Source organism: Lycorma delicatula, chromosome 3, assembly GCF_047948215.1.
Source record: "Lycorma delicatula isolate Av1 chromosome 3, ASM4794821v1, whole genome shotgun sequence".
NCBI classification, from domain to species: domain Eukaryota; kingdom Metazoa; phylum Arthropoda; class Insecta; order Hemiptera; family Fulgoridae; genus Lycorma; species Lycorma delicatula.
This window is the reverse complement of record NC_134457.1, coordinates 45,309,128-45,334,357: the sequence shown is the minus strand read 5'-3', so window position 1 is coordinate 45,334,357 and position 25,230 is coordinate 45,309,128. Positions and strand designations below refer to the sequence as shown.

The 25,230-nt window shown below is 30.9% G+C and overlaps 2 protein-coding genes across 4 annotated transcripts in view; one reads left to right on the top strand and one right to left on the bottom strand.

The window, feature by feature from the left end:
* LOC142321549 (glutathione S-transferase C-terminal domain-containing protein homolog) overlaps positions 1–14,088 on the top strand; it is a 46,878-nt gene extending 32,790 nt beyond the window's left edge. For all 3 annotated transcript variants that reach the window (XM_075359717.1, XM_075359719.1, XM_075359718.1), the window contains 3 exons: positions 1,812–2,024; positions 4,189–4,299; positions 9,755–14,088. In XM_075359717.1, coding sequence (XP_075215832.1) covers positions 1,812–2,024; positions 4,189–4,299; positions 9,755–10,021 — 591 coding nt within the window. In that variant the 3' untranslated portion in view covers positions 10,022–14,088. The remainder of the gene's footprint in view (positions 1–1,811; positions 2,025–4,188; positions 4,300–9,754) is intronic.
* The window catches only part of Rpt5 (26S proteasome regulatory subunit Rpt5), a 30,498-nt gene continuing 15,850 nt past the window's right edge, over positions 10,583–25,230 (bottom strand). Inside the window, exons 4-8 of the mRNA XM_075359720.1 lie at positions 24,788–24,988; positions 20,072–20,174; positions 13,885–14,171; positions 11,710–11,937; positions 10,583–10,795 (exon numbers count right to left, since the gene is read on the bottom strand). Of these exons, the coding sequence (XP_075215835.1) occupies positions 10,685–10,795; positions 11,710–11,937; positions 13,885–14,171; positions 20,072–20,174; positions 24,788–24,988 (930 nt within the window). The 3' untranslated portion in view covers positions 10,583–10,684. The remainder of the gene's footprint in view (positions 10,796–11,709; positions 11,938–13,884; positions 14,172–20,071; positions 20,175–24,787; positions 24,989–25,230) is intronic.

The following is a 25,230-nucleotide window of genomic DNA, read 5'->3' as shown; positions in this document are numbered from 1 at the left end:
CAACTTCTTTGTTATCATTATCATTTATGATCATACCTTTTACAGCTCAGCAATTATCCATATCTCTTTTCTTTGATCTTTAAGCTTATGCTTTGATATAGTATTTGTGTTAGTGTTGTTATAATACTCTTGTTTGTTTAATATGCATGAAACAAAATCCTTTACGGAGAACTGAATTAGGAATCAGTTTTTTTTTTAACTGGCTCTGATATTCTAACCAACCTCTGGTAAGAATATTCTTAAAGAGCAGGTAAACTCTTTATAATTATAATGATAATTCTTAAATAATTAAACAGACAAATGGCAATAACAGGAAAAACTATTTTATAGAATCAACTGAAACTGTCTGATGTTCAAGTTGGCAGCCCTGAGATATAGAATATCTGCTGTTAAGAGAATTTCCTTTATTTTGGCTTTTTTGTTTTATTTTAAAATGTCAGCTCTGCTTGAAACACGTACCATGGAATAGCAGCTTGCTGTGATGAAATTTTTATTTTTATTTTCTGAAGGTGTAAAAATTGATCAAACTCACTTGCAAACATAAAAACAGTAGAGTAAAAAGTGTATTAACCATGCAAATCTTTATAAGTGGATTGAACAATTTAAATCACAAGTGTTACTGATTTTCATGGTAGTGAAAATTTTGGGTGAAGCTTTACGAAAATTACATTATGATTTACTTGCAAGGGCAGGCGCATTCAAAATTTGGGAAACCACTGCAATTTTTGGTGTATCGTGATTGTCTATTTCATTGTCCATGTTTAACTGAATTATTGCAAAACATGTGAGTTCTGAAATACTCAACTCAAAGCCTCAGACACCAAAATTCAAATTTTTATGGGATGTAAACAACGGTTTTTAGAGGAAGGTTTTTAGATCGTTTAATAACTTGCAATGAATTCTTCATTTTGAACCAGAATCCATATGTCAGAATATTTAATGGAAGCATCCAGTTCATGCACCAGGAAAACTTTTCAAATCTACACATCAACTGGTAAGGTGATGCTAATGGTGTTTAGAGATTTTAAAAGCCCAATTTATTTTTAGAAGAACAACATCCAATCAACTCCTTACTAAATGTTTTATTTCTTTCATTGAGCTCTTTTCTTTACTTCATCATACACTCACCAGTCACCCAAGGCTTAAGTGAATACTTTTAATATGACCATATTGTGTAATTTTAAGATAACAGCTGTACAATTCTATAATTTATCAGATACTGGATAAATTATTACTAAATTAATATGTGTATAAGTTGTAATTAACCATTCTCCGTATAATCCATTTGTAATAATGGTTACTTAAAATGTCAGTAAGTCTATAATGGATTATCTGTAAATTTTTTTTTTTCTAAATAAATAGGTTGAGAGCTCTACAAGGATAATTTTGGCTTTCATTATGATTATTATAGACTTATCTACCATTATTTTACTGATATTTAAAAGGTTTAATGTATATAAAGCAGTTTTCTATGAAAATACTTTATTGATAACAAAACATGTTTCTGTTAATGATCATTATGCAATGTAAAAACCAGTATTCTGTAATGAATTACATCATTTAAAGCTATTTTATTAAATTTTGGTTAGATTAGTATAAAAATTTCAGACTATAACGTTTAGTTATGAAGTCTTAAGTTAAATGATTGTAAATGGTATAAGTTGAGAATTTGTCCCAATATATTGTTTTTGAAAAAAGGGGTTTATCTACTGCTTCTATAACATTTTATTGTTAATTTAATATTGTTCTTGTTTTTTTTTTTATTTTGAATAACCTATGTTATATCATTGTAAAATATATTGTTAATTTAGATTGCACAACCTGGAGACACAATTGTTGATTTCTGCAGTGGTAGCGGACACCTTGGTATACTGGTTGCCTTTTGCTTACCAGATTGTCATGTTATACTTCTTGACAATAAAGAAGAATCTTTAGCAAGAGCTCAGGCTAGAGTCGCTGAACTTAAACTAAATAATATTCATGTTATACAATGTAATTTAGATTATTTTAGTGGTGATATACAGGTTGGTCTACTTGTCTCTCTTATTTATAAAGTAAGATTTTTTAATATGGTCTATTTTTATCTTTTCATTGGTGAATTAAAACAATTTAAATTAAATCAATATATTAGAGAAAGAGCATGGGTTCAAGAGAAGGGTACTCAGTTTATTTTGGAGGGCAAGAAGAAATACAGAACATGTAATCTTTAGAGTTTGTAATATAGCGTATATATTAACTATATTTTAATATGCAATTTGAGGGTAAGACTTGATAATATAGAGTATATGAAGTGTGTCTTATTAAATAACAACATTTATATATAACTCAGATTTATTTGCATGTATTTCTTCTGTACCACATTAACTGACTCAGAATGTATTCCTTTACGCATAGATTTCACTTTAGGGAAGGAAAAATAAAAAGGTCACATATGCTAAATCTGGTGAATGTTTTAGTGTAGTAATGTGTATGTTTGTCAGCCAAAAAAACTGCTTTACAAAAAGTAGTGAATGAGCAGGTACATTGTGCTAATGAAGAATGAAACCTTTGGTTGTTTTTCCAGACTTTTTCTTCTGGCTTTGTCAAAACTTTCTTTATAATATTGCTGGTTCTCTGTTGTGCCTTCTGGGGATCTTATTCTCCCAAAGTACACCTTTGGTATAAAAAACCACAATGAGCAAGGCTTTGAATTTGTATTCGCTTTAATGAGATTTCTTTATACTTTTTGTGATGGCAGTGTCTTCTAGTGCATTGACTATCATTTTATCTCAGGATCATACAATCTCAGGGTCGACCATTCCTGAGGTGTGTGTTAATTGAAACCCATCCACCAAAGAACACCAGTATCCACGATCAAGTATTCAAATCCATATAAAAGTAACTGCCTTTACTAATATTTGAACCTTAGAACTATCAACTTCGAAAAAAACTGATTTGCGAAGACGTGTTCACCACTAGACCAACCTGGTGGACAGGAAAAAGAAAAGAAAAGGGTTCACACTTCAACCTACTGGTAGCGTTACTTACTCGCACTCTCATATAACATTCCTGATCACCTGGCAGGTAAAAAGTCCCACCAAAATGGTCTGTCGTTTTAAAAATATTTTTTTTCTGGGTATAAAGAATGTATACAAGGATTTTTTAAGCAAAGTTAAAAATTCAAGGGTTGGCTAGGTTGGCTAGTAGTAGGCCCCACTACTCTTCAGCCATGTCTTTGATTTTATATTCAGACATTACAAAAAAGTGTTACACAAATTTTCATGGTGCCTCAAATATCTACCTAAAATGTTTAACAGCTCTCGAACTAAATGATTCATCTACGAAGTAATATTGTTTTTGTGAAAAAATTTGTTTAATTATATTTTAGATAAATTGATAATTCAGTAATTTATTAAAAGTGTCAATGGAAGTATGTCTGTTGATTAATTTGATCATCTTAAGAAAATTTGTCAGAATACCCTGAAATTTCTCTTTATGGGCAACAAAAATAGTATCATTATTGTTAATGGAAATTCTGTACATGCAATTAGTAAACCATAAAGAATCTTTGTTAAAACTTCTGCAAAAAGCAACTGCACAATTATGATTAACTCCAGTGAGCAAACATGATAGTAAACAATGATTAATTTATCAGATTTATTTTTTTTTAGTTCAATTTTTAAATTAATAACAGCATTATATTAAGTTTTTCTTTATTCATGCTATATATATATTCTTTAAAAAAATTAACTTTGTAAATAAGTCTTATCTTTTAAATATATTTTTTGACAGTAGTCTGCAATGTTTATAATTTATTTCATTACAATAGAAAATCTACATAACTTTTTTAAATTGAAGAACAAAGGAATGAGTTCCATATGTAAGCAAGAAAAAAAAATTGAAGATAACTGTAATATATAATAATTAATATATGATTGTAAATACTAAAACATGTGTATAAAGATAAATCTATTTACAACTGTGGTTTTAAAAAGTAAATGCTTTAACAGGTTATAGTTCATCAAGCATCATTTTGTATCACTTAAGATAGAGGGATCACTGCTGCTTTAATAATCAATTTCATTTTAGTCCACATGCTCAGAAACTTTTTCTGGTTTCTATAATACCAATCATACTTTCGCAATTAATTTATAAGTCAAAGAACATTTAAAAAAAACTGTAAATCTAAAATTTTATTTTATATTTCAGATAGGCATGTCTTTACATGCTTGTGGTGTGGCATCAGATTTAGTTATTCAAACATGTTTAAAAAAGAGAGCATCTTTCATAGTTTGCCCTTGCTGTTATGGATCCTTGCAGGTATGTTTCTAAAGATATAATGTCCATTAGGTGGACAAATATATATTCATGCGTGTATTAATTTTTGAAGAAAATTTATATGATTTTTAGAGTATTTATAACTTTTTAATAAAATTAAAAATAATCTTCACAAAAAACATTATTAGTTATAAATGAGTTAAAAAAAAGTTAAAGCTATTAATATATTAACAAACTCGTAGAAAACAAATGTTTTTTATTGTATTCACCTACACTTTATATAAGTACGTTAAACAAATAATGAAAATTAAAAAAAAAATGTTTACTTATTCTATAACAATATTGCCCCATTTAAAGCAGTCCTCCAGAGATGCAACACATGCATTCTGGCATTTCTTTCAATCCTCAAATCATTTCTGGAAACATTTTTTGGTCTAGCCTTAAGTTTACTTGGCAATTTTTTCTTTATTTCATCTATTGTTGCAAATCATTGTCCTTTTAATCAGTGGGAACATAAAAAGTCATGGTGTCATGTCCAAAGAATACAGAGGTTGTGGCTTCAGCATGATATTATTTTTGGCTACATAATCACGAATTAATAATGAAATGAGCTGTGTGTAATCATGGTGCAAAATCTAAGAATTGTTTGCTCACATTTATAGGTTTATTTTTTTCAGATAGCCTCACATAAACTGTTAAGTAATGTTTGTTGAATGTTCAACTTTGTGGTTAGAATTCTTAATACATGTTGCAATTGCAATTGAAAAATAACAGTAATGAGAACCTTAACATTCGATCGAACTCTGCATGCTTCTTTCGGTCTTGGTTCATCAACAAGCTTCTCTTGGGATGACTGGAACTTCATTTAAATATCATAACTGTATATCCTCGATTCATCACCTATTATTATGACACATTTGTGTAATTCTGAGTCATCAGTGATTTCATCAAACAGTTCTCTAATGCTGATTTTGTTGAACATTCAACAATTTTGAAACAAATTTTGCTGCTACTTATTTCATATCCCAATGTCAGTCAAAATGATTTCATATGATCAACTTCTAACTCTTCAGCAACTTCTCTAGTAGCAATTTGATAATTATTGATCACAATGTCTTATATTGTCAATATTTTCATTGGTTATTGGTGTGCCAGGATAGCCAGTGCTTTTTAATCTTCAGTGTTTTCACAGCCTTCTTGTATCTGTTTGTACCTCACCTAAATCCTTGTTTTCGACATAACATCTTCGCTAAAAGCCTTCTCAAACATTTTTACAACTTTACTGCTCTTTATTCCATTTTTTATGCAAATCCTTTGTTCTATCATTTTTAACAAAATAAATTGCCACTTATAATAAAATATTGATATACAAATATAGATATAGTATGGGAAAAAGGAAGAATTTTGTCAAAAGATATAGCACACAGAATTAAAAAAAATTTTTTATCACACCTCTTAAACACAGAATCAGAATTTAAGGAGAGTTCTATAAATGAAATTCATATGGAATGTATAAAATGAAATGTGAACATTATAAAATATCTTAAAAAGGCAACACAGAAACCCCAAAGTAGTGGAAATTAATGAAAAATGCACACTGTTATAAGCTTTGGAAATTAATTTTAAAATATTGGATATTTGCTACAATAATAAAAAATTAACATGTTACTTGAAAAATTTCACCTGTGTAAAATTAAAAAAATAAATTAACGAACAGCCAAACAGAATTTATTAAAACTGATAATCGCTTAAGTTGGTATCACTGACAACATAAATTGTTTAAAAAAATATGTTTATTCTAAGATAAGTTAATTAACCTCATACCTGTGGGTTTATCAAAAGCCTATTGCCAAAGTGATCAAATATGCAATTAACTACCACATCTGATTGGCCAATCTCGTATGTGTTTGGTTGTAGTCTGCGTTAGATTGTCACATGCAGTGGAAAAACAATGCATATATTAGGTATTGAGCATATAGTTTAAAGTTAGTTTATGTGGTTTTACTTAAACTTATAAACAAACATTAATAATCAACTGCTCGATTGATTATTTGTAGATTTGATGTCTTTTGTTACAGTTCATAGCTGATGTAATTTTAAGTCATGATTATTATATGAGGGTCATACAAATATAAATCTGAATTCGATTACATAACTTTATTGATATTAGATAGAATTACTAATAAATTACCTTATTTTTTTACATAGTTTCTTTCAACAGAAATATTTTTCTCCATCAGACAGATAGCTTCCTGATCTCATCAAAAACAAAGATGGCTATTCCAACAACCAATTGTGCACATAATGCTAGACTGTGGTATCATCTTCAAATTTTTCTTAAGTCATAAAACCAAAATACTAGTATGCACTGAGAACAGGACAAATAGAACAACAATAAAACTGAGAAGTGAGACTATTCAGGAAGTTGAAGAGTATAAATATTTGGGAAGTAAAATAATAAGCGATTGAAGAAGCAACAAATAAATAGCAAGTAGAATACACCAGGCAAAGAACACCTTTAACAGAAAAAAACCCTTTTTACAGCAAATAATGTAAGCTTTGAGTTGAGAAAACAATTACTGAGAACATTTGTGTGGAGTATTGCATTGTATTGTATGGCTGCGAGTCATGGACAACTGGAGGAGAGAAAAAGAGGAGACTTTTGGCTTTTGAAGTATGATGAAGATAAGCTGGATGGAAAAAGTGTGAAATGAGGAGGTATTTAATAGAGTTAATGAAGAGAGAAGCTTTTTGAAACAATTAAAAAGAAGAACTCGGCTAATAGGACCAGGACCTTGAAGAAACGGCACCAGGATCTTGTGCCTAAGAGGGAGATGGAAGGAAGAAATTGTAGAGGAAGTCTTCAGTTGGAGTTTATAAAACTAATTGTACGATATGAACTGTAATACTGGAAGCTAAAGAGAAAGGCTGCTAAGCAAGAAGAGTAACTGCTGCCTTATGAGTGTTAACCAAAGAAGAAAGCTTCTTTCAGCAAACCAAACAAATGGAAATCGCACAGTGACAAATCTTGACTGTGCAGTGGGTATTAAAGAGATGTCCAGCAAATTTTAGTGAGTTTTATCGTGGGTGTGAACTGTGGCTATATTGTATTTGTACTGTTGTACATGCACGGCCTTAAGTAACAACATATTCGCCATCATCGTATTCTTTCCTAGAATATTTTACATGTTAGCTCGTAATTTAAATTTACGCCGCATAACCCACACACACACACATCCACAAAGATATGGTGTATCATTATTTAGTTGCAGCAAACACAAACAGGTGCATCAGTCTGACATTAGGTGTTTATGTATAAGATTAGTATGCGCCATTTGTAAATGGCGCATACTAATAAATAATAAGCAAATAATAACCTTCTCTCTATGGTTGCTGCACATTGAAAACTCCATGGCAGCACAGTATCCTTTACGTGTAGGAGTTTATTATCTACTATAATAGTCCAGTCATCTTACCACCTTTCTCGAAGAATGTGTTGTTTAATAGAATTAATAAAATTGGTATTGGTAACACGCGTGAAGGACAGTTGGCTACATGCATCTTTAGCAGTGGAATCCGTATGTTCATTACCCAGGATTCCCACATGGCGAGGGATCCAGCAGAAACTCACTTTGTTTTGTGACAGTTGATCTCAACGATTGCATTATGAATTTCGGTGATGATAGAATGTTTAGAATACAAATCTTCTAAACCTTTACACTACACTAATTGCTACAATGAGGATGTGAATGTATTTTTTGGTTAATGATATTTAAAGCCTTATTGATGGCGTACAGTTCAGCATTATAGACACTTGTATACAAGGTAGACGACTGAAAGTATATGTTGTCATTTACAACAAAAGCACATCCAACTTTATCATTGTGTTTCAACCCATCTCTATACTACTGTGTCTGTTTTTGTCAAAACATTTGTTGAAAGCTAATAAGATGTTTTAATTTTTTATTGTATATGGTGAGATCATAATTAAAATTTATCGGGTTGAGTGTACACGGAGGATATCAGACATGGATAGATGGGAAAACACTGTTAAAATTTAAAAGGTATACTAAATGCCAGGCACCCATTAGTGCTGTATAACATGGACGGTTTTCATATTGTTGTAAATGAAAATTTATAATTTGCATATAATATCATCACACACTCTTTGATAAAGCAAAATTTCAGTGAGGTGGGTTACATGTCTTCTCAATGAAGCACAGAGAAATATTCGGGAATACATGTCAGCAACTTCTGAATCGCTTTGAGGAAGAAGGAAAAGCATTTTTGACCTGTGACAAAACTTGGGTTTACTACTACATCCCAGAAAGCAAGAGAACAAGTTTGGAGTGGTGGAAAAGCAGCATGGGAGTATCGATTGAGACCAAGAAATGCTTGTCAGCTGGAAAAATTTTTGGGACTCAAAAAGTGTGCTGCTGACAAATTTCCTACACAAACAGATGTGTAGTATTTACAAAAAAATGGTAAATACAGCATACTACTGCTAGTTGTTGAATGACATCAGGGCTGCTTATCGCAACACATACCATGCTTATGATGCTGGATGCTTGTACGTCATGCGTTTCTTGTCTTGATACAGGTACCTTTAGATCAAACTGTCACAAGGATACTTGTTGATTGCAGCGAGCCATCACTTTTAGGATAGATAGAACCAGCTGCTAGCATCTTAAAGGACAACCAAATCACTCTGTTTTTAAAGCAGTCCTCGCAAATTTTCATTTACAACAATATGAAAACCGTCCATGTTATACAGCACTAATGGGTGATTGTGCCTGACATATTGTATGCCCACTTATGATGCAATTTCAGAAACCTTCCAGAAGGCCTGAATGTTGTTATCATTGATGCTGGTCTGTGAACAGTGTTTGTGACTTTTGTTCTTCCACTGCATCAGCCACTTTGAAATTTTTTGCCCCAATCAAACAATTGAATTTTTGGTAGAGTAACATCTCTGAACTGTGCTTGGAATAGTCAAAATTTCAGAGGATTTGAAAACATTGTTGCACAGTGGACGATGTTACCTCCTGCTCAAACATTCTGCTACTGGGGTGGGGGGATCATTACTTATAAGTATGGCTGGTTGGTTGCACACCCCTCCACACATATCAAACAGCCCATCACATTCACTCACTCACTCACTGCTCTTCCTCAGCCCATGCAGCAAAATTATGGTTTATATTTATTTGTATTTATCCAAACTTAACATCATACGCATAGTTTCACATAGGCTGAAGGTTAAATAATGCTTATTTAACTGATATTTTTGTCAGTGATAAATAAAATACCATTTTTTTATGTCCACTTTACTACTTTTTAAATACTGCTTAAAAGAGTTTAACTCGATCAGTATTGTCAAAGTTTGTTCAGTGCACCTAAGTGTATGCTCATCTGTGCTGCTGTAGTTGCCTACAAAGCAAGCTTCTCTTTTATTTACTTGTGTAGGGGAAATTATTTTAACTTTTTTTTTTTTTTATAGGATAATCATAAAGTGAGTTACCCGCAAAGTAGGTGCTTAAAAGAATCATCTGTGACGAAGAGAGATTTCTTTGTTTTAGGACATTGTGCGGATCAAGTTCATAAACAAATGTATGAAAAATCTGAACAGGGTGAAAGATGTATGGCAATAGTTGATTTTGATCGATGCTTACAAGCTAAAGAAATTGGTTACAAGATTTCTGTGGCAAAATTAATACCTCCTACTTGTACACCTAGAAATAATCTGTTGGTTGGAATTCCACAATAACAGGAATTTTCAATAGTCTAGATTATTTTCTAAAATTATTAATTTATATCAGTTAAATAAATAATACTTTAGTATTGTAATCATTGCTAACCCCACCTGAGCAAATTTTACATAAACATTCTTTATGTAAACTGTTACTAAACAGTTTATATGTTGTAAACACTTATCACAAAATGAGCATCATTGTATTGCATACTATATCTGTAGAAAATAAATTATAGTTAAATATGAGTGTTATGAAATGTTTTTATAAATGACAAGACTTTTATAAAATGAAAGTTTTACATAAAACACTTTCACCTAATAAATAACTTAGATCCATAATAGTAAATGACTTGATTAATTTAACTTATTTTTCCAGCCCTACATTTCCCTAGCTGATTTTGTGTAGTTTATAAGGGAAAGAATTAAAAGGACAGCTTTATGTATAATTTTATCATAAATGGTAAAATGCTTAGAATTTTAATGCCAGAACCAATCCAGCCACTCGTATAATATGGAGGTTTCCAATATGATGGTACTATATACTACTTTAAAGATAAAATTAAGGTGTGAACAAAATAATTTTTCCTTTTTTTTTAATAATAATAAACTTATTCACAATACAATAATCTAGTACAAAGAAAAATTAACAAATAGATTAACTAAAAATTTTTAATTTTTTTAAGCATAATAATTCAAGTTAGCTTTCTTCTTAGCCTGTACTTCTAAGATAGCATCCATAAAGTCTTCATGAGTTACAGCAACTGCACCTCGTCTCAATGCAATCATACCCTGAAAATCAATTTTTTATCACAAAATTTTTAATTATTGAATAATTATAATTACAGATTGCATAACATTAAAAAAAGGGGTAAATAATAATTATAAATGATTTTTGTTATCTATATGTTGTCACTGAAAATTACATCATCACTTTTTAAAAATGAATTAATTTGTAAGTAGATGCGTTATTGTATTTTTTAATACATCTATTCTCATTCATATCTTCATTTCTGAAGAATAAAATCCTTTACAACTGTAACCATGAATTTTAGTTTTCCACTGTTCGTGGTTATCATTATGAAGACTATCACAAACATTGTTTTAACAAACATTTGCTTTCCATCTCCCTGGACCATTTTATTTGTCTTCTGGTTAAAATTACAAAACAACATTAACACCATCTACAGAATAAAAGAGTACATGGTTTTTTGAGTTTAGGGTTAATTACAGACTTTTCTCCATTTAATCTTAGAATAGAATGTACAATTCTAAAATCCAAATACATTGTTCTTTCTCAGCAGTTAATTAAATTAAATTTTCCCTTTTTTCAAAGTATATGTAAGTTCAATTTTGATATTTCAATTAATATGTAATCAGCACACAGGTTAAAAAAAAAAATACCACCTGCAGAACTAGCATTTTATACACACTGGTGCATAAGAACAGAATGAAAAATAACTATTTCAAGATTACATTCATTATAACATTTGAAGATGACTTATGCCTTACTAAGCACAAATAAAAATATGGATGACTTGTAAAACTGAATAAAATTGATTTTTCTTTACAGAAAATTAAGCAATTTTTTGAACTTTTTGGTACCATTCCTTAAAAAAGATAATGGTAGTTATATAAAAAAGGCAGTTCATATAAAAAATAAGAATGTAATAAATTAACCTTTATTAAAACAAAAATATACATACGGCTTCCACACAAAGGGCCTTGCATTGAGCTCCGTTAAAGTCATCTGTTGATCTTGAAATTTCTTCAAAGTTAACATCAGGACTGACATTCATTTTCCGTGAGTGAATTTGCATTATACGAGCACGAGCCTCTTCATTCGGATGAGGGAATTCAATCTTTCTATCGAGTCTTCCTGAACGTAACAATGCAGGATCTAGGATATCAACTCTATTTGTAGCAGCTATCACCTATTAAGAACAACAGTATAATTAATCAGTATCTTGCAATAAAAAAATAAAATAAAACAAAAGGTCTGAACTTTAGATTGGCTAATAAAAGGTAAAGTCTAGTTAAAAACGTTATATTTTTATAAGAAATAATTGAAGAAAATCATATTCAGATCATATGGATACCATCAAGAAATAGGTCCACTTTTCACCTCAGGAGGTCGGCGAAGGAGAGATGACAAGATTTGATGACAAGGTTTAAACTGCTTTCTGCATGGCAGGTACTATATTTTTATTGGGCCTATCAGTACCCAGCCCTTCCACAAAGACTGCAAACCTCCGCTATGATCAAAAGGAAAACCAAAAACAGACACTGGAACACAGACACTATATTGTAGTGTTGTACAAGCCTAGCCATGTTCAGAGACTCCATAATTTTAGAGAGCTGCTTTTGCACCTCTTCTTGGGAGGCTATAAAGATAAAAAAGGTATGGAGTGGGACATCCATAAAATTAATGGTGAGGAATTTGACAGTGGGTCTGAAGGACCCTGGCGTAGCCCCCCTCTAAAAGTAACTGAAGCTAGGGAATCTTGGTTAAGACCTTATGCATGCTTTTGTGTTGGTTACCAGATTACTTTTTAAATAAATCTTCTTGCACAATGAAACATTTCAAAAAGTATAGGTTTAATATGATCTTGTTAGGTTTTTGTATTACTAAACTTAAAGGAAGTTTTTGTATTCCTAAACTTAAAGGAAATATGTTCAGTAAAAATTTTAATAATTGTAAATGTTAAAAACGTTCCTTGTTTTTTGTAAAGATCCAGACTATGAACACTAGTATTGTTTTTCTGCTTCATGGAAACAATTGGTTCATAAGCACTGTATTTGGAGATGAATGAACTCTAGGAAGGGGTAATTAAGGAAAGGCAGTGATTTTTACGAATAGCAGGGTTAAAAAAAACAAGGAACCTTATGACATTTACAATAATCAACATTTTTACTTGACACATTTCCAATAAGTTTTTAGGAATTAAAAAACCTTAACAAGATCATATTAAACCTACATTTTTTTAAAAATACTTCACTGTGCATCAATAATAATACTAATTGTTTTAACATTTAAAAATAAATAATTAATTGCAGACAAGGATATAAATGTGGTATAATAGATATCAACATCATGAAAACAGTTCAACTCTGAAGCTGAAACTTTATACTGAAAATTTACTGATTTCTATTACTTCCTTTTTTCGTGTTTAGCCTCCAGGAATCACCATCTGTTATTACTTCAGAGGATGAATGAGGATGATATGTATGAGTAAGTGGAGTGTGGTCTTGTATAGTCTCAGGTCGACCATTTCTGAGGTATGTGGTTAATTGAAATCCAACCACCAAAGAACAGCAGTATCCATGATTATAGTATTCAAATCTGTATAAAAGTAACTGCCTTTACTAGAAATTTAATGCTGGAACTCTCGACTCTGAAATCAGCTGATTTGCAGACGCATTCACCACTAGACCAACCTGGTGGGTACTGGTTCCTATTGCAACGTTTTCTTGAGCTATTGAGTGTTGATATGGGTATTGAAATGTTTGACCATATCAATAAATTACAAAAACCTGTTGGAAAAAAACAACCAATAACTTTGTAGAGAAGAAAGCAAACTTTGTTTTTTAAAGAAAACTAACCATAAGATAGAACAGAAGCACAAATAAGTGATTTTCATGTAAGTACTGAATAAGTTCTGTTTATTTTATAGCAAAGTATATTACTTCATTCACAGTTTTTGGCTAATGGCATCTGATCATTTGATGTGTCTTAGAAAGTAGTGATGCAGCAAACGGGTCATGAAATGTAGAATAGGAGAAAACTTTCACACCTCAATTCTGAATCATCTATTTTTCCTTAAGTAAAATGTTAAGTATATTTTTCCTTAAATAAAATATATAAACAAAATACTGAAAACCTTTATGTCTGAAGTTGAGCTGAAACCATCTAGCTGATTTAACAATTCAAGCATAGTCCTCTGAACTTCTCGATCGCCTGCTTTTTCAGAATCAAAACGTTTAGTACCAATAGCATCAAGTTCATCAATAAAAATAATGGCAGGAGCTTTTTCTTTTGCTAACGCAAACGCATCTCTAACAAGCTTTGCTCCATCACCTATAAACATCTGAACGAGTTGAGGTCCAGCCAATTTGAGAAATGTTGACTTAGTTTGTGCTGCACAAGCTCTAGCTAAGAGTGTTTTACCTGAAAACAACAAAAATCAAAGTTATTAAAATATCCAAAATGATTGAACTTACACCCAACAGTTAAATGTGGAAACTAGGCAAATAATTAGGTAGTTTATATGGCATATTTTAAAATTATTTTTGTACACTTTACATTGGGGTAATATCAAGAAAGATTAAAAAAATTTCAAAAGAGGGTACTTTGATACTACTATGATGACCATCACTTCTTGAGCACAATAATCATTGCAAAAAAGCAGCATGTTTTGTTTAGTTTAATGTAATACCTTTTAATGTTACAATATAGTGTTACTATTATGGATACTATTAGTATTGTCATTTAATATTAGTGTAATGAACTCATTAACTGAAGGTTGTCTATAATTACAAAATGTTGAGATGTGATGAATAATAAAAATTATATAGAAAGATATACATATATATATATATATATATGATATACAAATATACAAAGACATTTAACCTGAAACTTTTTTATTTACAGAGTGTGTGTTCACACAGTTTAGTGCAATTGTGGTGTTGATTTGTCTCTTATACAGAGTGGATCAGAAAAATCTGACAATTTTTAGAATATAATACTAATTACAAAGAGCTTATTTTTATTCCTGTGCTATACTTTTACATGTATACTGTTGAAAAAAAATGTTTTAATGAACTAGTGAGGAATATACCATCTTGCAGATGTTATCTAGTTTGGTCTACACACTGTTGAGGTTGGTCACCGAAACTTCTCAGCATGAATCCCAGAATGGTGGCCGCCTTATGTTGAACCGCTGTCTTCAGTTCAGGTACTGCTAGGGTACACTTACGGTTATGAAATAATCCCATAAGTAAAAGTCACCTCAACACTTCCATCGAAACTCTAGCCATGTGGGCAGTTACCCCATCATGCTGGAACCACAATTCAGTTTAGTGTAAGTGCCTTCTGTATAAGGTTCTATAGCACCGAAGTACACCATTCTGCATACAATGTGACAATGTGATAAGAAACATGGGCCAATCATCTCAAACACATTGGATCCACTTTATATACCATAAAATTGTCTTGGGAATATCAGAAGTTCTGTTTTTTACTACACCCTAACAAGTAGAAATAGAATTTCTTCTTTCTTTCCTGTTTAGCCTCCAGTAACTACCGTTCAGATAATACTTCAGAGGATGATATGTATGAGTGTAAATGAAGTGTAGTCTTGTACATTTTCAGTTCAACCATTCCTGAGATGTGTGGTTAATTGAAACCCAACCACCAAAGAACACCGGTATCCACAATCTAGTATTCAAATCCGTGTAAAAATAGCTGGCTTTACTAGGATTTGAACGCTGGAACTCTCGACTTCCAAATCAGCTGATTTGGGAAGACGCTTTCACCACTAGACCAACCCGGTGGGTCATGAAATAGAATTTGTCACTCGTGAAGATAACTGTGTTTTCTATTATCATTTCCAACAATGTCTGTGAAAACTTAGCTGTTTCTAATCATAAAGGGTTAATTTGTCAGTTAGTAGGGTGTAGAAATTTAAGTCAGAATGTAATATTCTTTTGACTTTGATTGGGAATATTCAGAACAGTAATATCAATTTGTCAATTGGAAAGGGTAGCTTCAATCACCTGCCTTACCTGTTCAATGTTCTCTGATATTTATATTGATCTTGGCCTTACCATGGTTTCTTTTCTTATGCTGAGACTATCCAGAAACTACAACCACAAGATTACGAAAGGCACAGGGTCAACAATGAAATGTTGACAGGATTTTCTAAGCAAGCATGACATTCTATTTTTGAAAAATGTTTCCACAGTGAAAGGGTGGCATATAACATTCCACAGCTTTATGCTGACTGAAATGGCACCTAGTGAGAAGTGGAACACTTACTACCCAACCTTTCCATGATGCCCCCTCACATATGCAATAACCAACAAAATTATCACCAGGTTTTTCTGCCCCACCCTGTACTAGTATGTAAAACTGATTTGAAAATAAACGGCTGAAGAATTTTTCAAGAATAAATGAATTCTACATTAACATTTGACTGTGCAGAAGTGTAAAAGATAAATCTGATAGGTGGTGATGTAATAAAAGAGAATGTAGGGCAGATCTACATGTGCAGAATTATATAACTTCACATCCAGAAAAACTACCTCTGGGAAGGTGTATCAATTTGATCTTACGACTGTAGATAATTTGGGAAAAATAGTCAAAACTGATGTTTTATTTTCTGAAACTTAAAAATAATGTAGGTAGGGTGTACCCACAACAATGAGTCTTTGAAAGAATATGTCAATAAACAAACTATTTTTTATTTTATGCAGTATCAAATGACATAATGGATGTTTAGTTTATTGTTGGCTGTTGTGAAGGTTACATTTGTTTTGGTATGGTCGGCAATTTTTAACTTGTGGCAAAAATGATGCAAAGAATTTGCAATTAAATTTTGTAGAATGGAATAAAGTGCAGCACTACATTGGAATGTTGAATATTGCTTTTGGTGATAATCCTATGAATAAAACAAGCTTTTACACTGATACAAACATTTCCAAGGGACGTTGAAGGTGACTAGTGCCCTGGATGTCCCTGCACATCAACAATCGATGACATCATAAGTGAAGAAAATGATTATGGACAATCACTGAATTATTATCAGGTTGCTGATGTTGGCATATCATTTGGCTCATGTTAAGCAATTTTTTCAGATGTTTTGGGCATGAACATGTAGCTACAAAATTGTTAAATTTCAATAAAAAAGCAAGTGCCATATGAACATTGTTCAAGAGTTGCTGAATGAAATGAATGACAATCAAGAACTGCTCAAATGAGTCATAGCTGGTGATGAAACATGGATGTATGTGTATGATGTCGAAACTAAGATCCCATTGTGCTATGGAAGACTGCTGAAGAGCCAAAAAGCTTGTACAGTTCAATCGAATGTGAAGGTTCTGATCACTATGTTCTTCTATTTCAACAGCTTAGTACATAATGAGTTCTTGACACAAGGTTATATCGTCAGTAAGGAGTATACAACCTGGAAGTTCTATACCATTTGTGTGAAGCAATCTGAAGAAAGTGCTCACATTTGCGGCAGAATAATTAATGGTAATTGCATCATAATGCACCTGCTCACACTTGACTGCTTGTTCATGAATTTTTGACCTAAAACAATGTTATGATGCCTCAGACTCTGTATTTGTTGGACATGGTCCCCTGTGACTTCTTCCTATTCCTCCAAGCTAAAAAGAATCATGAAAGAACATTGTTTTGCCAACTCTGGAGAGATACAGACAGTCACTGAAGTAGGTAATCACTGTAGTACATCGTACTGAAAACTGCATTTCAGGGGTATTTTGAAGATTGGAAAAAGTGCTGGCACAAATGTATTATATCTGAAGGAGAGTACTTTGAAGGTTACAAAATCAATATTGATAAATAAATAAAGATTTTTTGAGAAAAACTCAAAATTTTTCATATTTTTTTATCAAACCTCGTACATAAACCACTACTCTATAAAGACACACAAGATAAACATAAACACTGATGAAGATTCAACAGACATATTTGCCCCACAAATCTACATAGTATTTATTATTCATAACACATTTAATTTACACCAAATTCATGAAAATAGTCGAGTAATAAGCACACACTTCATGTCATACAGCTCGTTATTCTGTTCACTTCTAATTATTGCAGATATAACAAAATTAAAAAAAAAAAGTGCCGTACCAATTCTTCCATTTCTGAGCAGTACAAAAGTAATGATTCTGGCCACATTAACATTGAGAATCCCACTAATGTTTAAACGTGTAATATGATATAAATGATAAATTACAATAGAATCTGGCATTACTTCATAATATATATTGTTCAAAATTTTGCATTTATTTACGCTCTCATTGTATTCCCAATGAGAACTGAAAATATTACGTAAACAAGTTTTTTAATTAATTCTGACAAAGAAACATAATGTTTTATACTAATAATAATCTGTCTAAAATTATTCTAGTAACTAAAACTTTAGGTTTATTTAGTCAGATTTGGTGCAATCTAAAAGTTCCAAAAATGTTTATTATGAGTAGTATAACCAAATGTTGACAATCAATACATCTAGCAATCTAAGCTTATATGTTTGTTACTGGCAGGCAATTTTTCCGCTGTCAAGTTTACTTGTGACTGAGATTTTTGAATGAATGATTTGAGAAAACAGTGTATCAGTACAAAGCTTTGTTTTAAACTTGGAAAAATGGCAAAACAGCTGCAGAAATATACAAAATGCTAGTGCAAACATTTGGTAACAATATTTTATACCAATCACAAATGTGTGACCACATCAAAAAATATCACTGCTGTTTGGAATGCGATTGTGACTGATCATAGGCAGACCATTGATAACATAATGAGATTTGTATTGAACATGCCAGCTGAAATTGAACTTGAGCATGACTTTGCAAACTTAGTGCTATGGCTACTGAGTGATGAACAAAAACCGCATTCCATAAATGTCTGCAGCAAGCTGAAAGAACTGCTTAAAATTGACACAGATTTCTTTTCTTAAGTTGTCCTAGGGGATGAAAGTTGAGTTTCTGGATATGACCATGAAATTAGGCAGCAAAGAAAGTTGCCTAATTGAGAGCTGCAAAGCTCTTAGCCAAAGAAAGCTCATCAAGTCAAGAGCAACATCAAACCCCTACTGTTCTATTTCTTTGATATGATGCAGGAATGATTGGGTTGTTCATATACTAATGCAAGGCCAGATACTACTTTCATTATGTAGAATTTTTAGTAAAAAAAATAACAATGCCATTGTTCCTTATTCACCTACATTTGGGTGCAACCTCTTCATCTTTCCCAAAGTGGAAACTAAGTGAAGTTGCTGGTGTTACTGAACACACTCACCAAAATATTCTTTCAGGATACATTCAGTTTATGGAAGAAGCACTGGGATTGGTTCTGAGCTCCCACAGAGGACCATTTTGAAGGCAACAGTAACAAACAAGGCAAATATGACGTTCTTGAATTTAGAAACTATACATTTCAGAAACTTTTGGTTAGCAACTCATACAATGCCTAGCTCCAAAACGAGAGTGAGACTGATTTTTTAGTAATCAATTCTAAAAGTAAACACAACTTTTTGCATTTATTTACACTTCACATAAACATGCAGAAATACAAGAATATGCAAGTTATAATCCAATATTTAATTCATTAAGGTAAGATGTAGCTAATGAAAATAACATGACCATTCAGAATGTCAACTGCTTATGCAAGTGATGTACCATTAATGATGCAGCAATTAAGTTGCTGTTTAGCTGTTAAGTTGTTGTTCAGCTGTCAGTATGAACAAAGTTTCACAGATTCATATACATTCTAAATTATTTAGTGTGCGAAAAAACTGAATTTATGGGGAAATTAACAATTGAGTACAGAGTTGTTATAAATGAATGAATAAAAAAAAAAAAAAAAAAAAATATATATATATATATATATATAAATCAATTATGTTAAATGAAAGAAAATTAAAGGTTTATAAAAAAGATCATTTTGGACAACACTATCCTATGTCTGAAGCATTAAAGCAAAAAATTGACAATGAAATTTCTAAGAATAGATAACTGCTAATTTACATAAGATTTCAAGGTCTCATCTACTGTTTTTTCACCACAGGAACTGGATAAATAATGGACATCATTACTCTTACAGAAAGTAACACAAAGTAATGTTATTTGTATCTCAGATTGTCTTAGTTGTATGAAATCCTGGAACTTCACCCACTTGATAAAAACAAAATAATTTAATTTTTTCAGATATTACAAACACTAATAAAATAAGGCTTCTGGTATTTTTTTGAAAATGTTGAATGTAAATTACACCATATAAACACAAACACTGCCTATAAAATATTCACAAACCTGTTCCTGGTGGACCATAGAGAAGAACTCCTTTAGGTGGCTGAATTCCAAGATTTTCAAATTTTTCTTTAATTGTCATCGGCAAAACAACAGCTTCTATCAGCTACAAAAAAAATAAATAAATAAATAAAAACTTATGTGATTATAATAAATAAATAATATGCACACAGTACTCTGTATGAATCAAGTCTTGTGACTTAGAACACATTTTAAATGATTTAAAATAGTGAAATAACTGAAAAATCTCACAGAATTAAGGAAACGTAAACAAGCATAATGTGACCAATGTGTATATATATTCTGGCTAAACTGACCACATTTCCAATCCCAGCCTAAAAGATAGAGAATTCTATTACAAACATTTTTTCATATAGTGAAAACCTGTTTAAGACCCATACATCCAAAAATAGTTTACCAGTATTTTTAGTATTCAGTAATGATTAGTTTGTCTTGTTCTCGTTATAACAAGAAGAATCTATCTCTAAAAATTTATTCTGGGAAAGAAGATATAAAATACAAATATAATTTTTTTAAATGATTAAAACTCTTCTTTTATACACTGATGTAAAAAAAAAAAACACTCACAAATGTACTCATAGAAAACTTGGAAGGTGGCAGCTCAGTATTAAATAAAATTCAATTACGCACAAAAGGTGTCAGATCAGTATTAAACAAGATTCGATTACAGACAAAATACAAACTGACAAAAGTTTCTAGGCTTTTCAGTTATCTATAAAGATTGATTATTATCTTCAAAAATTAAATATCTAACTTGTATAGCCAATGAGCTTTCAGTAGAAGGTACTTTAATAATTGATAACAAAACACAATTAAAGGTTTTTTTTTTGAAAAACAAATAATGTCAAACATTTAGGAAAAAGTAACACTATTAGTGTTTTTTATTATGTTGAACATACGATGGTTTAGCAAAAACAACCAATATCCATAAATTTTTTTAGTAAAAACAGCCATTGTCAATTACATTGGTTGTTTCTCTGCAAAAATTTATGCGTAATATTCATGTAACTGGCTGCACTTATTTTTTCCAAAGCCTTTTATAAACTCCTGAGTGACACTTTATAGACAGCTGATTGCATAAAACTGTAAAGTTAATGTTACTTGTGAGGTTACGTGTGGATGTTAAATTGTTGTTGTTAGTAGATTAGTGGTATAAAAATGAATGTATTAAGCACTTCTGATGAAGGGCAGCAGTGGAAAAACAAAAATAAAAAGTAATAGAGAGTTTCAGAAAACACTGAAGTTTCTGGTAAGCCTTACACTACATAGAAAGGCAAACAAATGCAAGGGAGGTTAATTGGAGAAGATTGCAAGTAAGTTAGTTATTCAATTTAGTTTAGTGTTTTAATAACATTATTTTGACAACAGTCCTGAAATTTCTTCTGTCTGATGTAAAATTACGTATATGTAGATCTAATAATTCTTGAGGTTATGTTGTAGGTAAGGTTACTATTTGCATTTTCTAATATAGATAAAAATATATTCAATGCTATTATACACTTAACATAATTATATACTAAATACTATTAGGGATTACTTGCTCACTAGGGATAACATAAGCTTACTTTATAAGTAGGCCTTTTTATTAACACGTACTATAATAGAGGTCCAGTTATGGTTCTGTTACATACTAAATTACAACAATTTGCTAACAGAACTTATTTATCACAATTTAGAATGCTTTGAAAAAATGAATGAAAAAGATCAGCAAGAAATTGTAAAATTTAATAGTTTTAATCCTAAAGATGAACAAAATATTTACTAGGTGGGCTTGATATCAAATATGAAACAGTTAAACAAAAACATACTAAACTGATCCCAATGAAACAGAAAGTAGTGGTAAAGTTTTTGACCATATACTGACATATAGTTATAAAGTACGGGTGTGAGATAGAAGTGTGTTACAAAGCATTTCTAAGTATATATGGTATTGGAAGAAAAAAATACATAGAATTCTGGAATTTATAATGAAGAAAGGTATTTCACCCAAGGATTGTAGAAATAAGTATACTAATAGACCAAGAAAGATACCAGAACCTCTGTTGAACCTCATTCGCTGCCAAATTAGTTCATTCAAAGCCGGCAATCACATTATTCTCTGAGAGACAATCCTAGGAAGGTTTTAATCGTAATCTCAAATGTAAATATTATTCACAAACTATTTTTGCAAGAGTATCAGATTAATTTACCTTATTTAATTACTATTCTATTTTCAAAAATGATTTTACATCAAATTTGGCATTCCTTGTTCAGATACCTGCAGTATTTGCTTAAGTATAAACTAAACATTGCTTGTGAAGAAAACATAGACAAATAAAAAAACAAAATGAAACTGATCAAATGCTGCACTTAAATAAAACTGAAATAATTTTTCAATTAAAAGCAAGTACAACGTGCTTGCACGGCGATTGTGAACTTCTTTCATATGACATTATGCAGAACTTGCCTCTTCCAAAACATGTGATATATTTTATATACAGTAACTATGGCATTATGTTTTTGGTGTCCATGACCTTTCTTTTTTTTTCCTGTTTTGCCTCCAGTAATTACCTTTCAGATAATACTTCAGAGGATGAATGAGGATTATATGTATGAGTGTAAATGAAGTGTAGTTTTGTACAGTCTCAGTTCAACCATTCCTGAGATGTGTGGTTAACTGAAACCCAACCACCAAAGAATATCGATATCCACAATCAAGTATTCAATCTGTTAAAATAACTGACTTTACTAGGATTTGAATGCTGGAACTCTTGACTTCCAAATCAGCTGATTTGGAAAGACGCTTCACCACTAGACCAACCATGGGTTGGTGTCCATGACCTACCAAATGATAAGGCAATTATGTTTACAGACAGTGAAATAACAGGAGGAAAAGGCTCAAATAATATTGTGTAAATATTACAGAAATATTTTAATATATTTTGTGCTTCAAAAAGCAAACTGATTCTTTTCAGTGATGGATATAGCGGACAAAATAAGAACAGTACAATGGTTCTTTTTTTTGTATAGTATTGTGCACGCACTGCGCCTGTATACAGAAATAATTCATATTTTTCATATTAGAGGTCATTCACTCCTTCCAAATAACCAAGATTTTGCTGATATTGAGAAACAGAAGAAAGTGAATGTTCCTGAAGTCCCAGATGAATGGGGTTCTTTGATTTTGAAAGCAGCACAAAATCCAACACTTTTCATTTTGACAAAGATGGTACAAAGTGATTTTTATAATATTCAAAGAGCACTGGCACCATATTTTTTAAAAGCAGTACGTCCACCACTCCGTTTACAATCAGCAAGAATGTTGAAGGTTCACTCAATCCATTTGTTTTTATTTGAGACGCTTACTCAAGCTCATGGATAAAATGCACTGTGAGAAAAGACAAAAAGTTTCCTTCAGGATTTGATCTTTCACTGCTTTACACTTCTTTGGTTCCATTAAATAAAGCAAAATGTAATGACTTAAAATGATTCAGTTCATTCCTAACAAAACCTAGTAGTATAAGCAGTTCTATGGAATGTTTTGCAATACTACAAATTTAGTAGATAATGACATGTGTGAAGTAGATGATGATGGTGATAACACTGATGGATGTGATGTTTAAGCAAAGGTTTTCAAAAATTATTGCTATGTTAAGTATTAATATGTAGACATTGTATTTGAATATTTTATTAACAGCTGCCTTTTTTAACTTTGAAGTAATGTTTTCTTTGGTTTCTTTGGTAAATGTTATTATTTTTTCTTTTTCTTTTATTTGTATTAATAAAATTTATTTAATATAGATGTAGTGCATTGAATTTTAGTTTTCTAGTAATTAATTAAATTTAAATTCAAAGCATAAATAAAAACAAATAATGAGCAAAAAATTTTTTTTGTCTAACAAGTACAATTTTTATTAGAAAAAACAACCTTCATCAAAATATAAAACTTAAATTTCAAGAATGTTAGTAACTTTTTTTATTACTGCACTGTAGTAGAAAAATAGAAAAAATGTTAATTTCAACAAGCAGAACAATTAACTATTTATATGATAAAGTTTATTTTTACTTTTGTCAACAAACAAGTTTTTTGACATTGGTTGTTTTTCCAAAAAAAAACCTTAAAAATTATTATGATAAACAATCACATTACCTAAATCTAAAGGTTTTTTAATGCATCTGGGAGTTAAGCTGTAGTTACTTTAGAAAATAAATAAGCAAAATACCAAAAACAATATCTTTTGTGTTCTCACAATTTATTATTTGACTAAACCTATCAACTTGATATAGAAAAACAGAGCTCAGGATCAGTTAACATCACATATTGTAATTGTTATTATTAATTTATTGGTACAGAAAAGTAATTAAGATTGGTATCTTAAGGACAATACTCTTTTTTTAGATATAATAATCTTTCCTTAAAATAATCTACTTATTTCAGAAGGAAGTTAGGGTTAAGGAGTGATGATAATATGTGTTGTCAACAATGTAATATATATATATATATATAATAGAGCAACTTCTAATAATAAAGAACTTTAGTAGTCTGGGAAATGCACATCTTTTCTTCAAAACTCACCCACTTTAAATTTTTTTCCAAAACCAATAAGAATAAACAATTTAAATGAGTATAAAGAAAAAGAAGGCAATGAGAAGATATTAAAAGTAAATAATTTTTCTAATGTTTGCGATTAATATAAGAATAACAAATTTCATACATACCTCCTGTATCTGTTTATCAAGACCTCCAATATCTGAATACTGTTCAGTAGGCCTTTCATCAACTTCCATAGCCTTAACTCGGGCATCATATTCTGCAGGGAGAGTTTCTAATATTAAATATGAATCTTTATTCACACCGACCAAATCACCAGGTTTCAGTTTTTCAGCATCAACTAAACCGATTACAGGAAGAAAGTAGGTCTGAAATTCAAATTAATTTTTAACAGAAATTAAAAAACCACATTTATGTATGTTAAATAATAAATATTCTCAATCTAAATATCTGCCTTCTAAGTTGAACACCTATTAAAAGTAAACAATTTTTTTTCAGGAATATATTAAGCAATAAATAAAACATTGTTGAACTTAATAGAATATCACTCATAAGATAGGCAACCATTATATATTTTTTTAACAAATAATTACATATTATTATTATTATT